The sequence below is a fragment of the Oryx dammah genome, unplaced genomic scaffold, assembly GCF_014754425.2.
Source record: "Oryx dammah isolate SB20612 unplaced genomic scaffold, SCBI_Odam_1.1 HiC_scaffold_25, whole genome shotgun sequence".
NCBI classification, from domain to species: Eukaryota; Metazoa; Chordata; class Mammalia; order Artiodactyla; family Bovidae; genus Oryx; species Oryx dammah.
The window spans coordinates 69,722,764-69,748,423 of NW_024070209.1; the positions used below are offsets into that span (position 1 = coordinate 69,722,764).

Genomic DNA, 25,660 nt, shown 5'->3' on the forward strand with positions numbered 1-25,660 from the left:
CTGGGCTTCAGCTTTTCAACCATAGAATGATCCCACTGATACATGGCCGCCTTCTCACCTTGTTTCCTTCCAACTTGATTGTCCAAGTTGTTGGAAAGCCCCAGGGAGCCGAGGCCCATGAGAATCCACAGTGCACCATATGAGCGAAAAGCATTAGTTATGACAGTGATTGGGCTGAGATGCCCTCTCTGGAAAGCTGCCAGCTCTTTACAAACACATTTCATTCATTCTCCTAAGCAGACCCATATGGGCCACCCTGGGGGACCATCTGGCTGGGTGGATATGCCAAGTCAGCCTGGGAGAAATGAGGAGACTGGCTCACTGGGATGGGGCGGGATCCTGTAACTCATGCTTTCCACCCATGCCCAACCTGGCACAGACGGTGTTGTCTCTGAGAGAAGAGAGTAGACTTCCTCACTCTCAAATTTCCCCAGTCCTTAGGGACCAGTTTGTCAGCGAATATCAAGTTAATGGGAAGGCCCCCAAGGTGACACAGCAAAGAAGCCCTGTAGCTGTTCCTTGTACCCAAACCCTTACCGCAGAGGTTCTCAAGATGTGGTTAGAGGACCTGAACCATCATAATTTGTATAGTTAGAAATACAAGTTATTTCTTGTAGGCTCTCCCCTAGACCTACTGAATGAAAGATTTGGGGGATTTTAAGAAGAGTGATTTTGATGCTAAAATTTGAAAATCACTTTCTTGGAGTAATTCGCGGTTTCAGGTGCAGAGCTCATCTGTGATCATGGAAGGTGTTCTGTAGACATGGAGAGTTAGCTCCATGGCAGCCCAGTTCCTAAGCAGTCATTATTCCCAGGGCTGGAGGCTGAAAGGTGATTGGAGTTAAAGTCTCCCCCCACAACCCCATTACTGCCCCTTCCTTCCCCCTTGTGCCCAAGTAGCCCCTGCATCTTAGGAGTGGATGGTACCAAAATCCAGTTCTTTTATAATTAATTATCTTATAATATTTTAATATTATAAAAATTAATACTTTTCTCAAATTATTTTGCTTAGGGGCCCAGAATCTGGACCTAAATCACCTCTCTTCCCTCTAAGAAATGCACCAAGACCTTGGCTGCAGGCAGACCTCAGCAACTCAGAGCATCAGGCCTGTCACTCCCTCCCCACCCGACCCCTTGCCATCCAAACCAAATGATTATCTCTACTAGTCCTGTTTGGTATTTCTTCCAAGTGCTAATGGAACTGCTCCTACCTCTCATTGCTAAGCATGGAAATCTGCTCTGACAGGTAGCTCCAGGTTAATTAATAACCAGGATGAGATCAGAAGCAAATAGGTACACTTTCTGTTGAGCCTGCCATCCCCCAGAAAAAGTGACTTACCTGACTGGAACCTCAGGGCCGAAGACCATTTATCTCTGCAGTCCCACATGGCCTGTGGAGGGGGCTCTGTAGCTGTTTTGATGGGAGGAAGTCTGCCCTGGGTTCGCCAGAGTGTTATCAGCAGAGCCTGGGCTGAAGGGACACAATGTTCAGTGCTAAACTGGCAGGCAGCAACCCTGGGAGGGCTGGGCCTTGCTGAAGTCAGTGCCTGCAAGGATGTGGGTCTGACTCCCAGTGCAGGTCACCGAAAGCTTGAGACTGGCCTACGGCAGAAATTACTAACAAAGGTCTTGGCGTTGTCTGTGGCAGAGAATCCACTGCCATCCCCTGTCTGCATCATCAGAGACTTGTCCGCCCATGAGGAGGCAGGAGGCAAGCGGAGGAGCCCAGGTTTTAGAGCCCACAAGGTGACTCTAAAGCTAAACTATTGAGTGGTCCTTGGCAAGTGACTAGATCCTTGAAAATTGTTTCTCATCTGGATTAGGGAGAGAGCAAAACATACATTGCAGGGTTGCTGTGAGAATCAAGTAAGCTATCATATATAAAACACCTTATGCCATAGGGTCACTTTCTCTTCTCCCCAGACCCTCTGGGGACTCAATATTTTGAGGTAAGGATATAGGATGGTGGAGTCCTAACGTATGAATAAAACAGATTCCAAATTACTTGCATAATGACTTTTGCAAAGTAAAAAAAAAAAAAAGGAATGATCTGGCCACACCAGTCGTTGAAATTGGTGTTGGCCACTTGCTAATTGCAGCGGCTTCTTGTAAGCTTGTCATGAGTCTTTCCACACGTGGAAACACTAAGCCCAAACAGAAGCTCCCTCATTGCAGTCCCCCCTATCCAGCGTCTGGGCTCTGAGCTCAGTGGGCGGCATCATCAAGAATGAAGGAGGAGAAAGACTCTGTACTACTTGATTCCATTTATCTAAAATGCAGCCGAATCTAGAGTGACAAAATGCCGGACAGTACCAGGGCCCAGGGCTAGAGGGAAAGGATGAACTGAGAAGGAGCATGAGGAATTTCTCAGGGGTGATGGAGAGAGTCTGTATTTTAATTATGGCAGTGGCATCACAGGTGTATATCACTGTCATCATACTTTACCAATTCGTACACTTCAAAATGAATGTCACTTATTATCCATAAAATATTCCTCAATAAAGTTGACAGAAAAAAAAGAGGGGGAGATGTCTTAGATCCTGCAAATTATTATGAGGATGATTCAGCAAATGTAGGCTACATGCTTATTCTATTTTAAAAAAGAAGAGTCAAGATTTGAATAAGCATTTGTATGCCACTGTTCATAGTAGCATCATTCATAGCAGCCAAAAATGTAGAAGCAACCTATGTCCATCAGTGGATAAACAAACTGTGGTATGTGCATAAAGTGAATTATTTAAATAATGAGGCTGAATACCTTAAAGAAGAATGAAATTCTGACACATGGATGGCCCCTGAGGACATTATGCTATGTGAAATAAGTAGGGTCCATCCGTGAGGACACTTCCATGATTCCACTTAAATGAGATTCCACTTAAATGAAGTACTTAAACTAGTCAAATTCATAAAGACAGAAAATAGAGGAGTAGTTTTCAGAGGCTTAAGGAGAGGGCAATGGGTAGTTGGTTTTTAATGGATACAGAATTTCAGTTTTGCAAGACAAAAAGAGTTCTGGAGATGGATAGATGGTGGTGGTGGTAAGATAATAATGTGAACGTATATAGTGCCACTGAACTGTACACTTAAAATGGTGATTTTATGTGTATTTTACAGCTATTTAAATTTTTTTAAAATATAAAGAGGGAGGGCCCACTAGCTGGCTGGCTTACTATGTCATACTGCCTGGTCAGTGTGCCCTGTACCAACATAGAAGCCCATCTGGAAAACCAGGTTCCAGCAGAGGGAGGGTATCAGAGCTTCAGAGGAATGGTCAGGGCCCCTCTGTTCCAATAGAGTAAGCGATTGCACTCTTAGAAGATTCTAGAAGGTTCTAGGATGTTCTAGAAGGTATACTGGATTGGCAATCAGGAGATCACGATTCTAGTCCTTTTCTACCCCTTATAACCTATCTGACCTTGAACTAGCTTCCTCATCTCTAAAATGGAGGTGAACAGTAACATCTCATAAGGTTATAGACAAGACCAAATGAAATAATTTATGTTATTGAGCTTCAAAAAATGAAGAATGCTGTGCAGATGAAGGTCTTTATTATTCTAAGTCACTGCTCTTCAAGAGAGCCAAGGGAAGTCAGTGGAGCAGGTGTAGACAAGTCTGACCATCAGGGCAGAAATTAGAAGTGAAATTATCCCACTGATTGCAAGGAAAGCATGTTGCAGAGTGAATGACCAGCTCTTAGGGACTGCCTGGCCAGGTCAGCTGCCTCTGACTCATTCATCTCCTCCCAGTTCAGAGGCTGACAGATGGACATAGGAATTGCTTCCTAGTTCAGTGAGTGAAATGGACATGGTGAATAGTATACAGTTTACCCCTGAGCCGGTAAATCCAAACTCCTCTGCACTGTGTTGTGCCTGGAACACATTCAATCTGGCAGAAGACAGGACATAAAATGTATCGGAGTTTAGCTGATTTGTTAATTTAGCTGTCAAAGGAAATCAGATGTGAGATTCACTGCAGTGCACAGTAGCAATTTGTGCCTCTGACAGAAGTGTGGGTCTAAACGGTGATTTAGAAGCCTTGCCCGAGCACCGTGGACATCTTGGGCATGCAGTAGCCCTGAGACGTGCGTGCTACTGCTTGCCCGAGACCTGCCAACAGCTTGGTGATCCAGCTGTGGGTAAAGCCCATCTCCCCATCCCTACCTACTGCAGGGCTCACTGTACAGCAGATTTTTGGGTGAAAGTCAGAGGTGTGGATGAGATGTGGATTCCTGAAAATAAAGCAGACACTCCATTCAAATGGCACCTTGCTAAGTATCATGTTTTCCTGTCTATAAACGCATGGAATCCCTACCCTGCCTGCCTCCTGGAGTGATTGTGAGAAACTAATAAGATAATGGCAATGAAAGTGTTCAAATAAAAATGCAGGATGAACAGTCTCCTTAGAATGTAAGCCTTGGTCCAGAAAAGGGGAGGATTGATTCTCTCATGCTTCTTTTAAGGTAACTTTACTTCCTTTTTTCTGATTACAGATGATATATGCGTATTATAGATCACAAAAATTCAGAAAGGAAGGAAAAAGAAAACTCAGACCATTCAAAATCCTCCAGCTCAGAGGCACCTGTGGCTAGCAATCTGATGTATTCCTTCTTGTTTTTCTCTTTGCGTGTATAAATGGGTTTTGCCATGCTGTTCCAGCATTCTTAGATACAGATGGAGTTTGTCTTTTTGTTTAGTTAATTTGTCATGAAAATGTTCTCATGTTAGTAAAAGTGTTTAGAAACATCTCTTTGTGTGATACAGGTGTTCCAACTCCCTGTCATTGGATTTCTTGCTTCTCTGTTTTTCCTTTTATAATATTATAATCCACTGTGAATGTCTTTGGGTCTAAATATCTGTATAACTCTCAATTTCCTCAAGGATGTTTCCTAGAAGGGGAACTATGGGGTTTTAGAGTCTGAACAAAATTGTTGAGATTCCTATAACCAATTTCCAAACATTTCTTAAAAAGTTCTATCAATTCATATTCTCACCAGTGGTACATAAAAGTTCCTAACTCACTACATCCTGGCTAGTTACAAATATTATTTTAAAATTTTTGCTAATTCAATGCAGCCCAACTTTCTAGTCTAACCCTCAGTTGACTTAGGTGTTTCAGAGATAGCACTATAAAAATAGCTAAATGAACATGCTGTTGTGATGCAGGTGAAGATGATAACTGTAGCACTTAAGAGGACTGGGAAACAACTTCTGTTAGAGCTCAATGTCAGAAAAAGCATTCTCCTAAGAACTCTTATAATTGATCCTGTTTCCCTCTTTGCTTTGGCCACTAGGAAACACGGAAACATACTTCAGCCTAATTTTAGTTATCATGTAGAAATCTTATGGTGCATTTGTTTATAATATTACCCTTAGATCACCCTGATTTATTCATTTATTGCTTTTATTGCAAGTAATTTCAAGTCACTTTAAATTCTTTTTTGAACAACATAGAAGCAGTAGAACTTTTCTTCTGTTATCTTCAAGGACTTGAGCTTCTTTACTCTCACTGAAGACAGTAACTTTGCTTCCAGTAAAGTGCACTTTATAAGAAGTTCTGGCTAGTGGTCTTTACCTTCATTTCCTTTTTTTTAAATATAAATTTATTTATTTTAGTTGGAGGCTAATTACTTTACAATATTCTATTGGTTTTGCCATACATCAAACTCAAAGTGATTCACCAGGGGTCTCCAGCACCAGAGTCTTGGCAGAATTTAAACGTGCTGAACAAGTCCCACCCCACCACACCTACTACTCCCATCCCCTCCCCGCTTCTACCTTCAGTTGGCGGGAGGCCTCAGAAGTTTGACATGACCGTTGCAGGAAGTAGTCTGCTCAGCCTAAAGATGTCGGTACTCAGGCATGATCCTGAAGAATCTTCTCTTTGGTTGAATCTACTTTAGACATAAGACATCTCAAGCCAGCAGAACCGGTCCTATTGACAAATTGGTTGAGTCCCAGTCATCAACACTGATGGTGTTGGTCCTCGGCCTGGAGCCTACAATAGGCAAAGATGCTGTTCCACATTCCAGGATCAGACCACAGAGTTGTGCAGACCTGTGATCTGAGCCAGCATCCTCCTCCCACCTGGCACCTGCCCTCTCCCCTTGGTGGTGCCAAGCATTTCAACCGAGAGCCACGAGAGGAAGCCAGCACAGAGCAGCCCCTCTGAAGCTAGGGCCTCAAATCGTCCATCAAGAGGCAGGTGTGCCAAGCAAGGGAAGAGGGGCTCTTGTCTACCCAAAAGTGCTCGGCTGATAAGGCAGACCAGTGACAGCCAGTCCAAGCTCAGAACAGAGCTCCTTGCCCGTTCTCCTCATTGGGAAGATGGAGTCCCAGGTGTGGGAGGACTAGAGAGGGAAATGTTTTGGGCCAGCCTCTCTCTGACTGCTCTGCTAAGTGCTGCTTAATCAATTACCCTGGGGAAAAGAAAAGAAAAAAGTGGACATTTTTTTCTCATTTTAAAGAACAGATGTTAGAAAGTGATCTAGTTTCATTCTTTTACAAGTGGTTGACCAGTTTTCCCAGCACCACTTGTTAAAGAGATTGTCTTTACTCCATTGTATATTCTTGCCTCCTTTGTCAAAGATAAGGTGTCCATATGTATGTGGATTTATCTCTGGGCTTTCTATTTTGTTCCATTGATCTATATGTCTGTCTTTGTGCCAATACCATACTGTCTTGATGACTGTGGCTTTGTAGTAGAGCCTGAAGTCAGGCAAATTGATTCCTCCAGTTCCATTCTTCTTTCTCAAGATTGCTTTAGCTATTCGTGGTTTTTTGTATTTCCATACAAATCTTGAAATTATTTGTTGTAGTTCTGTGAAAAATATCGCCGGTATCTTGATAGGGATTGCATTGAATTTGTAAATTGCTTTGGGTAATATACTCATTTTCACTATATTGATTCTTCCAATCCATTAGCATGGTATATTTCTCCATCTATTAGTGTCCTCTTTGATTTCTTTCATCAGTGTTTTATAGTTTTCTGTATATAGGTCTTTAGTTTCTTTAGGTAGATATATTCCTAAGTATTTTATTCTTTTTGTTGCAATGGTGAATGGAATTGTTTCCTTAATTTCTTCTTCTACTTTCTCATTATTAGTGTATAGGAATGCAAGGGATTTCTGTGTGTTGATTTTATATCCTGCAACTTTACTATATTCATTAATTAGCTCTAGTAAGCAAGCTGTGGTACATATACACAATGGAGTATTACTCAGCCATTAAAAAGAATACATTTGAATCAGTTCTGATGAGATGGATGAAACTGGAGCCGATTATACAGAGTGAAGTGAGCCAGAAAGAAAAACACCAATACAGTATACTAACACATATATATGGAATTTAGGAAGATGGCAATGATGACCCTGTATGCAGGACAGCAAAAAAGACACAGATGTGTATAGCGGACTTTTGGACTCAGAGGGAGAGGGAGAGGGTGTGATGATTTGGGAGAATGGCATTGAAACATGTATAATATCATGTAAGAATCGAAATGCCAGTCTATGTCTGATGCAGGATATGACACGCTTGGGGCTGACGCGCGGGGATGACCCAGAGAGATGTTGTGGGGAGGGGGGTGGGAGGGGGGCTCATGTTTGGGAACGCATGTACACCTGTGGTGGATTCATGTCAATCTATGCCAAAACCAATACAGAATTGTAAAGTAAAAATTAAAAATAAATAAATAAATAAATAAATTTTTAAGAAAATAAATAAATAAAAATTAAAAAAATAATAATAAAGAACAGGAAGAAGCTGAGGCTCAGAGAGGTTGGCCCACTCAAGGTCACTCGGAGAGTAAGTGGCTGAGTTGGGCTTGAATGTGATCTGCTACTTCGAGAGCCTTCGCTCCCTCCACTCACTGTGCTTGAACAGCAGCTGAGAAGGTTGGGACCCACAAGGAGAAACCCTTGTGTCTTCTCCACCACATCTCTCACCAGTGGAAGCAGGACCAAAGCCATGATGTGACTGCCCACCTCTCCCCAGATACCATGACTGAGTCACACTAGGGTTGGGTGGGCTACACAAACTGCTGGCACACAGTGCAGGTGGTGAGGAAGAAGAAATAGACCCTTGGAGCAGAGGAGGAGAGGGGAAAAGGCACCCCTACATCTTCTAACCAGTCTTAGCTTCACTAAGAACCCACAGCACATAAACCACTGTGGTGGCTGCGGGGCCGGGAGGGCCTGTGCAGCCATCTGGACCATCTGTCATGACGGAGCTGGGGGCGGGGGGCAGCTGAGAGGAGCTTGTGATGGGGAAGCCGAGTTAGCAGGAACCAGTGCCAGCTGGGTCACCAAGGCTCCCTCCCTGGAGAGAGAGCCAAGGTGTATGTCCCCACAGGACCGCTGTGCCGGCCCCTTTAGAGCCCTGCCTTCCCCGAATGCTCACTCACCTCCTGCCGTCCTCCTGCATTCCCCAAGCTCCCTGAGGTAACCCTGCCCAGGGCCCTGATCCCACAGCAACCACCCTGGGAGGCCTTGGAGGCCCTGCAAGAAGAAGGGATGCGGGTCATCCAGCTCACTGCCCCTCAGTGCTGTCCCAGCCAGCAAAGCCTGCTCCTCTCATCTGCCTTTGCAGATAAAGGTCCACTTTGCCAACAAAGGTCCATCTAGTCAAAGCTATGGTTTTTCCAGTGGTCGTGTATGGATGTGAGAGTTGGACTATAAAGAAAGCTGAGCGTTGAAGAATCAATGCTTTTGAACTGTGGTGTTGGAGAAGACTTTTGAGAGTCCCTTGGACAATGAAGAGATCCAACCAGTGCATCCTAAAGGAAATCAGTCCTGAATATTCATTGGAAGGACTGATGTTGAAGCTGAAGCTCCAGTACTTTGGCCACCTGATGTGAAGAATTGACTCAGTGGAAAAGACCCTGATACTGGGAATGACTGAGAGCAAGAGGAGAAGTGGGCAACAGAGAATGAGATAGTTGGATGGCACCACTGACTCAATGGACCTGAGTTTGAGCAAACTCTGGGAGATAGTGATGGACAAGGAGGCCTGGCGTGCTGCAGTCCATAGGGTCGTAAACAGTCGGACACGACTGAGCGACTGGACTGAACTGAACTGAAGTGCCCGGATGCTTAATCCTCAGTGGCATCTTGTACCTCTTCCTCCATCTTTCCATAATCCTATCCTGACAACTCTACCTCTGAAAGAGTTCTCACCAGGGCCCTCCTCTCCACCCCCACAGCCCTGTCTTACCCTGGGTCTCCCAGACTCCTGTGATGGCCCTCTGATCACTGCCGTCTCTGCACCCCCTGACCTCCCCACGCCTTTCTCCACACCCTCTAGGACATAGTCCTAGTCCTGTCTCCTGCTCTAGCCTGATCCTGTCCCTTCTGAAAGTGTTTTAGATATTCTTTGTCATCTCTGGTCTTGCACTCCCTCTTGTTTATTCCTGAGACTTCTAAAATGGCCTTTTCCACCCTAGTGGGTCTACCATATTGATTAAGGGCCTGGGCTTCAGAGTCAGTCAGACCTGTTAAAATTCTGGCTCTGCCAATCCTCTGTGACCTTGAGATGCACTATACAAATGTTTGGATTGCAGTTTGCTTTCAGTAAAATGTAGATAACAAACACTTCATATAGTTGCTATATGGCCTGAAGAAGATAATGCATATAAGGTCTGAACTCTGATTTTTCATGAATTGCTTCTGGCTTGTTTTTCCAGCTTGTCTCAACCCCCCCCAGTTCATACTTGGGGTCACCCAGAACAACCTGCTGTTCTCTGAACATGCTGTCCTCTTCCTGGGGTTCCCCTGTCCTTTCTCCTTATTTGATGAATCCCCACCCATTCTCTGAGGACAATTCAAGTGTCACGTCTTTCTAAAGCCTCCCTTTACCCCATAATCAGACTCTTCTCCTCTGTGTGTCTGTCATTCATACGTTCAGTTATTCCTGGTAGCAAATACTCTGGGGTACATCTGCTTAACACAACAACTATTATACCTCACAGTTTTATGGGACAAGAATTCATGCAGGGCTCAGCTAGGTAATATTTTTGGTACTGCATAGCATTGATAGGGGCTTCCCCAGTGGCTCAGAGGTTAAGAATCTGCCTACAATTCAGGAGCCACAGGAAATGTGGGCTCGATCTTGGATAAGAAAGATCCCCTGGAAGAGGGCACGGCAACCCACTCCAGTATTCCTGCCTGGAGAATCCCATGGACAGAGGAGACTGGCGGGCTACAGTCCATAAGGTCACAAAGAGTTGGATGCAACTTAGCATGGCATGGGACGGCATTGCCAGAGCTCCGCAATGGTATTCAGCCGGCAGATGGACCGATGTGCAGGATCCAGGACAGCTTTGCTGCATGTCTGCTGTGTTGGCCAAGATGGCAGGGAGGCTGGGCTCTGCTAGGACTGTCTCCTGAGTGCCTACATGTGACCTCTCCAGCCTGGTAGTCTTGGAGGAGTCCATCTTCTTATGTGGAAGCTCCAAGACCAGATGTATCCATGAGCAAGTAATCTAGCCTCAAAAATCACGTGGTGGCTTCTACCATACACAGTTAGTCCAACCAGTCACAAACCTGCCTGGATTCAAGAAGAGAAAACCGACATCCCCACCTCCCAAGAACCCTCTCAAGAGGATTCTTAAAGAATTTACAGACTAGTTTTAAAACTGTCACAGTACACATATTTTATCTATTTTATCTCTTATCAGATGATGACAATCATGATGGTAACTATTTGTCCACATATTTGCCCCAAAATGGGGCTTCCCTTGTGCTTACTGGCTTCAGACGGTATAGAATCTGCCTGCGATGTGGGAGACCTGGGTTTGATCCCTGGGTCAGGAAGATCCCCTGGAGAAGGAAATGGCAACCCACTCCAGTATTCTTGCCTGGAGAATTCCATGGACAGAGGAACCTGGCGGGCTACAGTCCATGGGGTCACAAAGAATTGGACATGACTGAGCAACTAACACTTTCACTTTCACTTGTCCCAACATACAGGATGGCCTTAAGAGGGTAGACTGTTTTCTGCATCATCTACCATTTATTTGAATACCTACTATGTACCAGGCACTGACATTTACTTATAGTATTTCTAAACCTTGAAATAGCCCTGCAAGATGAATGCCGAAGCTCAAGACAATAGAGTACTTTGTACAAGACCACGTGGTGAAGTCAGAATTCAAATTTGGTCCATTTGTATCCAAAACCACAAATTTGGTCCATCTGTCTCCAAAACTACAAATTTGGTCCATCTGTCTCCAGACCACATGCTTGGCAAATTACAGAAACCAGTGGAGATTGAGGACAGTCACACAATTTAAATGGACTTTCCATCAGGTCCATCTAAAATAGGTTGTCCTTGTACTCTGAGGAGTTCGCTAGCAGAACTGTTCCTCTGGACCCTCCCTGAGCTGAGAGAGGACCCTTGTGTCTGTGCCCCTGCGACTTGGCAGGTCGGCCTGAGACCTGTGGGCATGAACAGTCCTATAGGTGTCCTCACAGATCTCTTCCTTCAAATCTCATTTCTTTTCTCACCTATATTCTTGAAACAAAATTGTAAACTCTGTTAGGTAGCAACTTCACTCTCAAACTTATAGTACCCGGCAGAAAACCCCCTAGGTGTTCAGGAAATACTCATAAAAGTGGAAATGGAGCCCTGTGTGCCTGGGAACCTGCTGGGCCTGCAGCAGCCCTCCACATGACATGCTCCACATTTAACAGCAAGCGTGCAGGTTGAAAGGACTCCAGCTGACCTGGGCGTCTCCCCACAGGCTTTCCAAGTTGTCCTTCACATATGTCACTATTACCAGGGCCCCTACTCCCCCCAACTTGCACCCTCCTCCTACATATCGAACTCTTCTCTGCTATTCTCTGTTGTTGGCTAAGACCTTGATCCACGATAGTGGGGAGGGAACCCCCTACAGCTCACCTGGTTCAGCCCCATCACTTCAAAGATTAGTAGACTCTGAGACCACGAGGGCACAGACCTTGTCCAGCATCACTCGGCTAGTACATGGCAGCAACCGGCAGGCCTGAGACCTCCTCCCTGCCAGGCCAGTGTATTCTTGCTGTATCCACTGCCTCACACCACTGGAAGCCAAACAGAAGGGGATTTTTAAAAAAAAGAGGAAAGAAGAAAAACCTAAAAGCCTCAGAGAGCCTCTCATGAGACCATACTGATGTCTTCTTGCCCTGCCATCCTGCCATCTCAATTAGGGCTTATTTTCAAGGCTGGCATAATCAATAGGCTGATAATCATACCTGGGAAGGCCAGCATAATCATCTTCTGTTTTTTTTTAAATTGTGGTAAAATAACATATAACATGAAACCCTTTTTTAAGTGTACAGTGCAGTAGTGGTAAAAATATTCAGGTTGTGCAACCAATTATCAGAACTTTTTCATCCTTTTTCATATTGCAAAATTGAAACTCTGTACCCATGAAGCAATAATTCCCCATTCTTCCCCTCTCACCATTCCCTGGAAACCAGTATTCTACTATATGTGGAATTTGAATTTCTATGAATCTGGCTACTCTAGGTACCTCATATAAGTGGAATCATACAGTATTTGTCTTTTTGTGACTGACTTGTTTCACTTAGTGTAATGTCCTTAGGATTCATCCATGTTGTAGCATGTGTCAGAATTGCCTTCCTTTTTCAGGTTGAATAATATTCTATTGCTTGTACATACCACATTTGATTTATCCATTCATCTGTTGATAAACATTTGGGCTGCTTTCATCTTTTGGCTATTGTGAATAACACTACCATAAACATGTATATATAAGCACATCTTCCAAACCTTGCTTTCAGTTATTTTGGATGTATACCCAGATGTGAATATCTGAATCACATGGTAATTATATGTTTAATCTTTTGAGGAACCACCATACTGTTTTCCATATGACTACACATTTTACATTCCTACCAACAGTGCACAGCTTTCCAATTTCTTCTCTACATCTTATCAACACTTGCTATTTTTTATAGCAACCATTCTAAGTCACTTATCTTCTTATACATTTCAGTTATGTCCATTCAAAGAATCAAGTGAATGATAATAAACACACACACACAAAAAATGGCTGGTGCATAGTAGGTACCCATTGAATATCATTTCTTCATATTATTTTTTTTAACCTTCTTCCCTGTCATCCACCTTTCCTATTTCACTAGATTTCTCTCAATTTTGTGGTTCTGAGAAGGTCAGACCCCAATGTAAGAGTCTTAGAAAAGAATTAAAAACCAAAAAATGTAGAGATTCTTGACTCCTAGCTGAAGCAAGTGACATTGATCTTTTCATAGAAGACTCTCCCCGCTTTCCAGATTTCTTTGCCTATCAAACCGAGTAACCCAGAAGCTCTTCACATTTCCTCCCGGAAAGCTCTACTTCATCTTGACTCTGACTAGAAGGAGCCCATCCACTGAACATTCATAGCTCGGGGCCTGGTCCCAGCCTCCCTCTTAGTTTTGAGCCTGGAATAGAAAATACTTTCTGACAGGCTCTCAGCCTCTCATTACCTACTATGACTTGGCGAACACTTCTTTCCTCCCTCCAAGTGTGGCGAGGTCCCAGCAGCCCATGCCTGTTGCAGCTTCATCAACACCCCCGCTTCCCCAGTTAGTGCTTCATCGTACATGTGAGTATGCAGCCATCATTCTGAATCGGGTTGATCGTACATGTGAGTATGCAGCCATCATCCTGAATCGGGTTGGCAGCACTGAACAAGGTCTTTAGACAGAGAAGACCTCAATCACTGCAGTAAGCCTCTTATGTGATTTGGTTTTTATATGGACAAATCCCAGCTATGTACACATGTAGCCATGGGAGTTGGGACTACATGAAGTTCTCCTCAGTGAAATGCCTTTTCTCAGAACTACCAGTTTTAAACCATAAATAAAACATAAATCCTGCTTCTGAAACCATTGCCCAAAATTACTTATTAAAGAGCATATGTGTACATGTGTCCCCCCATCCTGAACGCCTCTCCCACCTCCCTCCCCACCCCAATTGATTCATGTCGACGTATGGCAAAAACCAGCACAGTATTGTAAAGTAATTAGCCATCATGTAAGAAACGAATCGCCAGTCTATGTTCTATACAGGATACAGAATGCTTGGGGCTGGTGCACGGGGATGATCCAGAGAGATGATATGGGGTGGGAGGTGGGAGGGAGGTTCATGATTGGGAACTCATGTACACCCCTGGCGGATTCATGTCAATGTATGGCAAAACCAATACAGTATTGTAAAGTAAAATAAAGTAAAAATAAAAATTAATTAAATAAAATTAATTAATTAATTTTTTAAGAGCATATGTACCTATTCTTTTAACAGACATATTAAGAGTCCACTCTATGCTGAGCACTGTTCAAGGAACTGGGAATTCAGCCGTGAAAACACAGACTAAGCTCTCCATCTCTGTAATGCTAGTGGAGGAGAAAGACTATCAGCAAAACTAATAGGGAAAGCATATATTGCCCAGTCGTAGGAGAAACAGTACAGCAAGGAAGGGAGACAGGAAATGTCTAGGGTGGTGTCTGGGGAGAAAGTTTGCATAACATCACCAGGCTAGCTTCTCGCTGAGAAGGTAACATTTCATAAAGACAAAAGAGGAGAGGAGCGGGCCTCTTGAGACTTTGGTGAGAGCCTATATGAATGTCAGGTAATAATAAACATAAAACTTGAATCATTTGCTAGCAAAGTGCTTTGCCAAGTACTTTTCTGTAACTATCTCCTTTGATCCCAACAGTCTCTGATAGAGATGAGATTTTTGCCCAGCCCAGGGGATAAACTATGAATTCTGATATTCAAGTCCAGTCTTGTTCCCCTTTGTCTGGACCTTGCCTTAGCCCCTACCTGGTGCATCACACCCCTAAAAACATTTTACCAACATTTGAGGGGCTAGAATCCAGTCCAGAGCCCCAACCAGTCTCACTCTCCATCCTTCCACATTCCCAAGACCAGGGTCTCTCTCTCTCTCCCCCTAGATTGCTGCTCATTTTCTGTCTGGCACTCCACTGATTTGCAGTTCACCAGCCTCCCCCTTGTTTATTCCTGGGCTTCTAACAAGGCCTTTTTACCTGGTGGATCTAGCATATTGATTAAGAGTGTGGGCTTCATTCAGAGTCAGGTAGACTTAACATCTGTCTCTGTGACTGTGGGTCCCAGTTTCCTTCTCAGTGAAATGGAGCTAATAACTATCATAGAGTTGCTGTAAGGTCTAAATAAATCACTGCATATAAAGCCTGTAATATAGTCCCTAGAAAATGCTAAGCACCCAGTAAACAGTGAGGGTTCTCACTGTGATTGATTTCTGCATCAGCACTCAAGACTACCTTATCTCTTCAAGCAGTCATCCTTTACACCATGGCTTCCATAGATGGAATGGAGGCAAGATAACCTCCCATCTGTCTTCAGGAAGCCAAATCTACCCGACTTCCTTCCGTGGAGGTGCTTCACAGGGCCACTCCCCATAATCAGCACTCCTGTCTCTGCTCTTCCAGTCTCAATGATCCCGGCTTGCCTTCGCTCTCCATTCCATGCAGCCTTCTCCACCGCATAATCTGCATAGTCCCTCCAGGGGGCTCAGTTGTAGCTGTGATTTGTTAATGATTAGTATTAATTCTCCAAGGTGCAACCGGGATTGTTCATTGTTTACTGAACGAGCAAGAGGAGAAAATGACATAGTTTATAGGGAGCTATGGTGCAGATTGGTTAAATGTCATCACTCTTCAGGGAGATTAATGGTAAATGTGCACAGAGGTCATTTATAACATTAAAAATAAAATTACTGCTGTGTCTTTTCAGCAAAGCAATGAAGATAAATGTGGCATAGAGAAACCTTGGGAAGAGGACTATGCAATGAAATCAAGGGATATTGAGGCCACAAAGACATAAGAAAATTTTTAATTTCTTTGGAGAGCTCAACTGCAAAAAATGAGACATACTGCATCCCACTGATGGCCCACAGGCATCCTTGTGTTTCTTCATAAGGTTATACGAAGACTGGCTTTGAGGAACTTGGATTTTGAAACAAACTCTCAGTGGTTCTGTCATCTCAACTGGCAGCCATGGTTTCACCCGAGCACCACCCTCTTCCTCAGCCTCACCTCCAGGCCACCAGCCTGTTCTGTCAGTGTCACCTCAGACACAAAATCCATCACTCACTTCTCTCCAGCTCCACCACCACCAGGCTCAGGCAAGGTGCCTTCATCACTTGCTTAGGCAGCTACAATGATCTATGAACTCGTTTTCCCACTTCTATTGCCCTCTGTGATCCATTCTCCCTAAATTCATCTTCCCAACCTGGGGATTGAACCTGGATCTCCTGCATTGCAGGCAGATTCTTACCAACTGAACCACTAGTTCAGTTCAGTTCAGTCGCTCAGTCGTGTCCAACTCTTTGTGACCCCATGGACTGCAGCATGCCAGGTATCCCTATCCATCAACAACTCCTGGAGTTTACTAAAACTCATGTCCATTGAGTTGGTGATACCATCCAACCATCTCATCCTCTGTCATCCCCTTCTCCTAACGCCTTCAATCTTTCCCAGCATCAGTGTCTTTTTCAATTAGTCAGCTCTTCGCATCAGGTGGCCAAAGTACTGGAGTTTCAGCTTCAGCATCAGTCCTTCCAATGAACGAACACTCAGGACTGATCTCTTTAGGATGGACTGGTTGGATCTCCTTGCAGTTCAAGGGACTCTCAAGAGTCTTCTCCAACACCACAGTTCAAAAGCACCAATTCTTCGGTGCTCAGCTTTCTTTATAGTCCAACTCTCACATCCATACATGACCACAGGAAAAACCATAGCCTTGACTAGACGGACCTTAGTCGGCAAAGTAATGTCTCTGCTTTTTAATATGCTGTCTAGGTTGGTCATAACTTTCCTTTCAAGGAGTAAGCATCTTTTAATTTCATGGCTGCAGTCACCATCTGCAGTTATTTTGGAGCCCCCAAAAAAGTCTGCCACTGTTTCCACTGTTTCTCCATCTATTTTCCATGAAGTGATGGGACCAGATGCCATGATCTTCGTTTTCTGAATATTGAGCTTTAAGCCAACATTTTCACTCTCCTCTTTCACTTTCATCAAGAAACTCTTTAGTTCGTCTTCACTTTCTGCCATAAGGGTGGTGTCATCTGTTTATCTGAGGTTATTGATATGTCTCCCAGAAATCTTGATTCCAGCTTGCGCTTCATCCAGCCCAGCATTTCTCATGATGTACTCTGCATATAAGTTAAATAAGCCCTGTAACAATATACAGCCTTGACCTACTCCTTTTCCTGTTTAGAACCAGTCTGTTGTTCCATGTCCAGTTCTAACTGTTGCTTCCTGACTTGCATATAGGTTTCTCAAGAGGCAGGTCAGGTGGTCTGGTATTCCCATCTCTCTCAGAATTTTCCACAGTTTATTGTGATCCACACAGTCAAAGGCTTTGGCATAGTCAATAAAGCAGAAATAGATGTTTTTCTGGAACTCTCTTGCTTTTTCCATGATCCAGTGGATGTTGGCAATTTGATCTCTGGTTCCTCTGCCTTTTCTAAAACCAACTTGAACATCTTGAAGTTCATAGTTCACGTATTGCTGAATCCTGGCTTGGAGAATTTTGAGCATTACTTTGCTAACATGTGAGGTGAATGCAATTGTGCGGTAGTTTGAGCATTCTTTTGCATTGCCTTTTTTTGGGATTGGAATGAAAACTGACCTTTTCCAGTTCTGTGGCCACTGCTGAGTTTTCTAAATTTGCTGGCATATTGAGTGCAGCACTTTCACAGCATCATATTTTAAGATTTGAAACAGCTCAAGTGGAATTCCATCACCTCCACTAGCTTTGTTCATAGTGATGCTTCCTAAGGCCCATTTGACTTCACATTCCAGGATGTCTGGCTCTAGGTGAGTGATCACACCATCATGATTATCTGGGTCGTGAAGATCTTTTTTGTATAGTTCTGTGTATTCTTGCCACCTCCTCTTAATATCTTCTGCTTCTGTTAGGTCCATACCATTTCTGTCCTTTATCAAGCCCATCTTTGCATGAAGTGTTCCCTTGGTAGCTCTAATTTTCTTGAACAGATCTCTAGTCTTTCCCATTCTATTGTTTTCCTCTATTTCTTTGCACTGACTACTGAGGAAGGCTTTCTTTTTTTTTTTTTTTTAATTTATTTATTTATTTTTAATTTTTACTTTACAATTCTGTATTGGTTTTGGCATAGATTGACATGAATCCACCACAGGTGTACATGCGTTCCCAAACATGAACCCCCCTCCCACCCCCCTCCCCACAACATCTCTCTGGGTCATCCCCGCGCGTCAGCCCCAAGCGTGTCATATCCTGCATCAGACATAGACTGGCATGAGGGTGGGAATGCAAACTAGTACAGCCACTATGGAGAACAGTGTGGAGATTCCTTAAAAAATTGCAAATAGAAATGCCTTATGACCCAGCAATCCCACTGTTGGGCATACACACAGAGGAAACCAGAATTGAAAGAAACACATGTACCCCAATGTTCATCGCAGCACTGTTTATAATAGCCAGGACATGGAAACAACCTAGATGTCCATCAGTAGATGAATGGATAAGAAAGCTGTGGTACATATACACAATGGAGTATTACTCAGCCATTAAAAAGAATACATTTGAATCAGTTCTGATGAGAAGGAAGGCTTTCTTATCTCTCCTTGCTATTCTTTGGAACTCTGCATTCAAATGGGTATGTCTTTCCTTTTCTCCTTTGCTTTTTGCTTCTCTTCTTTTCACAGCTATTCGTAAGGCCTCCTCAGACAGCCATTTTGCTTTTTTGCATTTCTTTTTCTTGGGGATGGTCTTGATCCCTGTCTCCTATACAATGTCATGAACCTCTGTCCATAGTTCATCAGGCACTCTGTCTATCAAATCTAGTCCTTTAAATCTATTTTTCACTTCTGCTGTATAATCGTTAGGGGTTTGATTTAGGTCATACCTGAATGGTCTAGTGGTTTTCCCTACTTTCTTCAATTTAAGGCTGAATTTGGCAGTAAGGAATTCATATGAGCCACAGTCAGCTCCCAGTCTTGTTTTTGCTGACTGTAAAGAGCTTCTCCATCTTTGGCTGCAAAGAATATAATCAATCTGATTTCGGTGTTGACCATCTGGTGATGTCTTCTCTTATGTTGTTGGAAGAGGGTGTTTGCTATAACCAGTGTATTCTCTTGGCAGAACACTATTAGCCTTTGCCCTGCTTCATTTTGTACTCCAAGGCCAAACTTGCCTGTTACTCCAGGTGTTTCTTGACTTCCTACTTTTGCATTCCAGTCCCCTATAATGAAAAGGACATCTTTTTGGGGTGTTAATTCTAGAAGGTCTTGTAGCTCTTCATAGAACTGTTCAACTTCAGCTTCTTCAGCGTTACTGGTCAGGGCACAGACTTGGATTACCGTGATATTGATTGTTTGCCTTGGAAATGAACAGAGATCATCCTGTCATTTTTGAAACTGCATCCAAGTACTGCATTTCAGACTCTTTTGCCGACTATGATGGCTACTCATTTCTTCTAAGGGATTCTTGCCCACAGTAGTAGATATAGTGGTCATCTGAGTTAAATTCACCCATTCCAGTCCATTTTAGTTCGCTGATTCCTAAAGTGTCGATGTTCACCCTTGCCATCTCCTGTTTGATCACTTCCAATTTGCCTTGATTCATGGACCTAACATTCCAGGTTCCTATGCAAGATTGCTGTTTATAGCATTGGACCTTGCTTCCATCACCAGTCACATCTGCAGCTGGGTGTTGTTTCTGCTTTGGCTCCATCCCTTCATTCTTTCTGGAGTTATTTCTCCACTGATCTCCAGTAGCATATTGGGCACCTCCCGACCTGGGGAGTTCATCTTTCAGTATCGTATCTTTTTGCCTTTTCATACTGTTCATGGGGTTCTCAAGGCAAGAATACTAAAGTGGTTTGCCATTCCCTTCTCCAGTGGGCCACATCTTGTCAGAACTCTCCACCATGACCCATCCATCTTGGGTGGCCCTACACGGCATGGCTCATAGTTTCACTGAGTCAGATGAGGCTGTGGTCCACTAGGGAAGCCACTAAATTGCTCAGAACAACCTTTTTAGATATCAAATTATTTTCAGTCTCTTGTCTAAACTCCTTAAGCAAAATTCACACCCCTTCCCACAGCCTGCAAGATCTTGCCTGACTGGGCCTCTGCCTCCCTTCCCATCCACTCTTCATGACCCTCCTGGCCCTTGTGATCCTTTTGAGCCACACTGGCCTTTGCTCTGCTTCATTATTATCATTAGATCATTAGTATCATTTCCCACTCCCAGCAATGTAGTCCCTGCTCCTCTACAGCTTTCCACATGGCTGACTGACTTTTCTTCTCCTTCAGTATCAGCTTGAATATCTCTTCCCCAGAGAAGGTTCCCATGGCCTACCCATTAAACCAGGTCACCAATGTCACCTTCTGTTCACTACCCTAACCCCAGGGTCTTAGTAGAATCTCTGAACATTGTTCACTAATCCAAAGCTTGCATGGGATTTTGGCTGAGAGGGGAAGATGTGTGTATGGAATTGCTACAGTGCAACCTAAAGGAACTTCCAGTAATTTCCAGAATGCCAGGAAATTCTACCTCATTCCATCTTTCTACTTAAACTTGGTGATCTATTTTGCACTTCTTCAGCATACATTTATTAGCACTTACTATGTGCCAGGCACTCTCCAGGAGATAAAATAAGATAGACACCCTGCCTCAAAGAATTTAGAATTTAGTGGGAGAAGTTAGCAATGCAAACATAATCACCAATGGGGGAGATGAGTTCACCATTAAAGGTGTATAGTGATTACCAGAGAACCCAAGAGGGAGGCATACATCTTTCTTCAAGGGAGAAGAACAAGCAATCGGGGAAAGTGACATCTGAGTTAGGAGGAATTGCTCAGATGGAGAAGATGAATCTAGCCCACCAAATTGGGTTACCCAAAGGCTGTAGCCATGGCTGTATGGTCAAGAAACTGCAAGTCATGCTTTTCAGCTAAAGATGCAAAACACACAGTGATGCTGGGAAAGTGGCCTGAGCTGGGTGTGCAAAGGCTCATTTTGAACTGAAGGCCATGGAAACTGGTGAAGGTTTAGGATTAAGACCTAAAGGGAGATGGGCTCAGAAAGCTAACTCTGGTGGTGGGGGTGACACTAGAGACAGATAATCTTAGAAATTCTTCCTTGCAATTACTCTTCATAGCTATTATTTATGTCACAAATTACTATTGGGTTTGTTTGCACCTTTGCTTTGCTGAAAGGGTTTCATCGTCTCTTGGAACACGGGGGCTTCCCTGGTGGCTTAGATGGTAAAGCGTCTGCCTGCAGTGCAGGAGACCTGAGTTCAATCCCTGGCCAGGAAGATCCCCTGGAGAAGGAAATGGCAACCCACTCCAGTACTCTTGCCTGGAAAATCCCGTGGATGGAAGAGCCTGGCAGGCTATAGCCCATGGGGTTGCAAAGAGTCAGACACGACTGAGCAACTAACACATAACAGCAGCAGCAGCAGTTGTCGCCCAGGGAGCTTGTGGAACATGCTAGATCCAGAGCCCCACTCTGAAATCTTCAAACTCTGTAGGTCTGCAGCGGGACCCAGAAGTAGCATGATTACCAAGCTCAGTGTGACTTTGATGTAGAGAGTCTGCAAACACAACTAGCCCGTGGTAAATGTGAGTGACTGGCTGTGGACAGTCTACAAACAAGGAAACTGAGGCCCAGAAGAGGGACTGGCTCATGCTCCCATGAGTCTTACTAGTGGTAAGACAAGTCCTCGAACCAGCTCTCCTGACTCTTAGCACAGCGTTTCCTCATCCTGCCCTCTTGGCCTCTGAAGCCAGGCCCTCTCCACACCAATTGACATTTTTTTTTTTTTATGATTAGAATCAATAGTTTTATTGAAGGTTAAGGTACTCAAATGTTAACAGGTTACAGGCAAGGGGAAGAAACAGAAGTCTCAGATGCATTGGTAGAGGAGGGAGGGTACAAACAGCTCTGCCCGACAAGCATTCCAGATCCAAGGCTTCCATACTTCTCCAAGGCTTGATTTCTCATGGGTCACTTTCCATTCAAAGGATTTTAGAGACCAAATGCAATAGATTCCTTCAGTTACCAACCAAGAGTCTTTGGGTCTTCTCTCAGGCAAGGCATCCAGTGAAAATAAGATCTAGTTTTCAGATCCTCTGGAGGATTAAAAAGTCTCTTTCGCATTGCATTGCCAAGCTCCCTGCTCTTGTTCCTCTTTTCCATGTACTGCTAGAGCTAAAAGTTGATCAACAATTCATTCTGCTGTACAGATTCAACTTCTCAAACCTTAAAATTCATCCAGAGGAGTAACAGTGATTATTTTAAGATAGTTGCTTTCATTTATGTACATGCAAAAAAATCAGCAATGTTCCAAAAGATTGTCCCCAGAAGACGCTTTCATTTCTCCTCTTGACTTTAGGGGAAGACATACCTCATTCTTCAAGCATTTTCTCATCTCCCGATCAAGATCATTGCAATGACGAAAAAATTTCAGAATGCTGTGGTTTTTGTGACATTCCTTAAGCAAGTTAATCAAGACGTTGCATTCTTCAGTATGCAAGTGTGGAGATAAGTCAGGATGCATCTTTAGGAGGAGATGGAACACAGCAGAGCAACCCGACTCGCGGCCACAGCCGGAGAGCGGAAGCGGTATTCACCTGCGAAGACTCTGCGCCTCCAAAGGCGCGGTCTGGACGCCGGAGCCGGGCCCGCTCCGGGTGGCGAAGACCCAATTTACATTTTGAGTAGGAACCGAAGATGCCAGTTCTTTAATGAGGTTGTCCGCACTACGATTTATGAGGCCAAAGCCCTCAACAGGACTCGTCTCTGCCAGGCTTAATTTACACAGTTCCCAGGCCTTCCAATACCTCCCTTAACATCAGCGTGGTGGCGGCGGCTGTTAGCCTGTGCACACTGTTTGACTACATCCTCATCATGTCACCATCCATTTTCATGTCTCTGGGCTTGTTTACCCTTGAACATCTGATTCTTCTCATCCTGGGAAACAGTGAGTTTCCACTGGGAGCCTGGCTCACTCCAGGCTCACTTCCAGCCCCACTCCTGACCTCCCCACACTCTAGAAGCTGGCCTCCTCCCACCATAGTCTCTGCTTCTCTTTCATTTAAGAGCAAGATCCACAACCCCCCCTCCACTGATGCAGCACTCAAATTATCCCCCTTTAACAAGTGTCATCAGTTAGGCAAGAGCAAGCAGGTGGGAGACAGCCCAAAAGCTGACACAACTGTGCCTTTTTTAATGTCACATAAATCACCATAATTAAAAATTAATTAAGTGCCCTAAAATTTGACATTCGTTTAAAAAAGAAATTTGAGTTGGGAGAGTTATGTAGATTTTGTAGCATGAAGTCTCTGAGACACGATTGAAGGAGGGGCGTAGGTGTGGGTTTCTGTTTTGAATGAGCAATTAGGGAGAAGGAATCATTCCCAGTGAGCAAACCCAATGAATCACTCAGTGTCAAACAGCAGTTCACGTAACCTGACCAGGGCCACACGCATCTCAGGTGCAAGTCTGCACTGGCTTCTCCCTCACCCAGAGAGGAGATAAACAGGCAGGTAAGTGTGGCATGCTATTTCAGGAGAGATATTCCAAGATGGAAATGACAGATGACCGAGATGGCAGGAGACGGCAGGGGAAGCTCACTGGGTGAGTGACTTGGCAGCAGGCTCCAAGGAAGCCATTAAGTGGTCAGCATTAATAAAGACAGCACGAACTCTATCCCAGCAACCCTTTAAACAAATAGTTACCAACAAACACTGCTCAGAACCCCAGAATCAGTATGTTGCAGATGGAAGGGGTCTTGGAGGTTAGGTCTGAGACCACTCCCTCACTGTACCAGGGGGCATTGGAGAACCATGGAGGTAAAAGACCCACCTACGACACATAGGTGCTCAGGGCCAAAAACTCCAGCCCTCCAAGGAGGTGGCCCTCAACCCTACGCTCATGAGAATCATTCCAGAAGCTTTTACCTACTTATTTTCTTCTTGGCTCTGCGGGGTCTCCATTGCTGCACACAGGCTTTCTCTAGCTGTGGCAGCAGGGGCCACTCTTCATTGCAGGGCACAGTCTTCCCTTTGCAGTGGTTTCTCTTGTTGCGGGGCACGGGCTCTAGAACGCAGGCTTAGTAGTTTCGGTGCACGGGTTTAGTTGCTCCGTGGCTTGTGGGATCTTCCTGGACCAGGGATTGAACCTGTGTCTCCTGCATTGGCAGGCAGATTCTCAACCACTGGGCCACTAGAGAAGTCCCCCAGGAGCTTTTCATACCCTGGTACCAAGAGTCTGTCCTCCAGAAATACTGGTTTCATTGGTCCATGTGGGGCCCAAATATCAACAGTATTTCTAACTTCCCAAGTGATTCCCTGGGCAGTCAGGGTGCTGGTTCAGAAGGTGATCTAACATAAGTGATGGGAGAAGAACCCCACCTGAGGTCACCTGTCCAAGTCCTGGGCCTTCCCTGTGGTTTACTACCTGTGAGACCTGAAGCAAAGCACCTAGAAACTAACTGGTTGGATTTTGTACTGTCTTGCTGTTTAGAAAGTGTTTCTTTCTCCATTATTTAATCTCTTGAATCCTCATTCTTCTGATTAATCAAATGGGAATAAGAATAACTGTTCTGCCAGGTTTTTTATGAGGTTCAAACAGAGAAGGATTTGGAAAGCACATTCTAAGCTATTACAGTGCTGTACAAAGGTATGGAATGATGGTGGCTCACTACTCCCATGTATGTGTGCTAAGCTGCTTCAGTCATGTCCAACTCTTTGAGACCACAAAGACATAGCTCCTCTGTCCATGGGATTCTCCAGGCAAGAATACTGGAGTGGTTTTCCATGCCCTCCTCCAAGGGCATCTTCCTGACCCAGGGATCGAACCCACACCTCTTGTGTCTCCTGCATTGGCAGGTAGTTTCACCACTAGTGCCACCTGGGAAGCCCACTGACTTATATCGTTTTCTGGAAAGAACTGGCTCCTCAAAGGTACTAAATAGATTTCCATACAGAAGACCCTTACTAACAACAACAACAACAACAAAAAAAAAAAAAAACCAGCATCAGTCTCCCTGAAGTGACTTGATCTTAGCTCTCCCTAATCTTTCTGTGATTAGGGCATTTGGTGTTTCAATGGTTTCCATGAATCACCAGAACCTGTGGCTGGAAGACCTCAAGAAGTGGGTGTTGGCTTTTCTTTTCCAGGCTCTGTCCCTTCCTTGCTGCATTGAGGCAGGCTGCAACCATCCAGGGCCTCAGTTTACCCTATTCCACAAGCCAGAATTATCATTTCACAACCACAGAAAGGATGTTGTTTCAGAAACTCGGGCCCTTGATTAAAACCATTCACCAAGGGTACTTTCCTCCTTGAAATTTATGGGCCCCATAAAAAAAGAACTTGAGAAGACAGAGCGGTTGTTTTTTGTTGTGCCTCATTAGTTTTGAGTTTGGGCTGGCAGTAGAGATCAGAGTACCAGGCGTCCATCTAATTGAATCTCTCACAAGCATAAAGTTCCCTGTGGTATGGAGGAGGCTTTGCCAGGGAGCCTGTAAGTATCCAACTGGGGAAAGGAGATGAGGAAGAGTTGGTAGAAGCGGGGCTGGAGGAGACTGCTTCTCTGGACTGTGGCTGAGCAGCAGAGAGGTCCT

At 44.3% G+C, this 25,660-nt stretch overlaps 2 protein-coding genes across 2 annotated transcripts in view; one reads left to right on the plus strand and one right to left on the minus strand.

Moving 5' to 3' along the window:
• Positions 1-25,660, plus strand: part of ALK (ALK receptor tyrosine kinase) — a 734,875-nt gene that overhangs the window by 583,000 nt on the left and 126,215 nt on the right. The window lies entirely within an intron of this gene.
• LOC120851403 (COX assembly mitochondrial protein 2 homolog) lies at positions 21,846-22,735 on the minus strand. Its single transcript, XM_040224150.1, has 2 exons — positions 22,441-22,735; positions 21,846-22,235 (listed from the first exon to the last, which is right to left on the minus strand). Exons 1-2 carry the CDS (start codon positions 22,591-22,593, stop codon positions 22,092-22,094), a joined length of 297 nt encoding a protein of 98 aa, XP_040080084.1. The 5' UTR covers positions 22,594-22,735; the 3' UTR covers positions 21,846-22,091.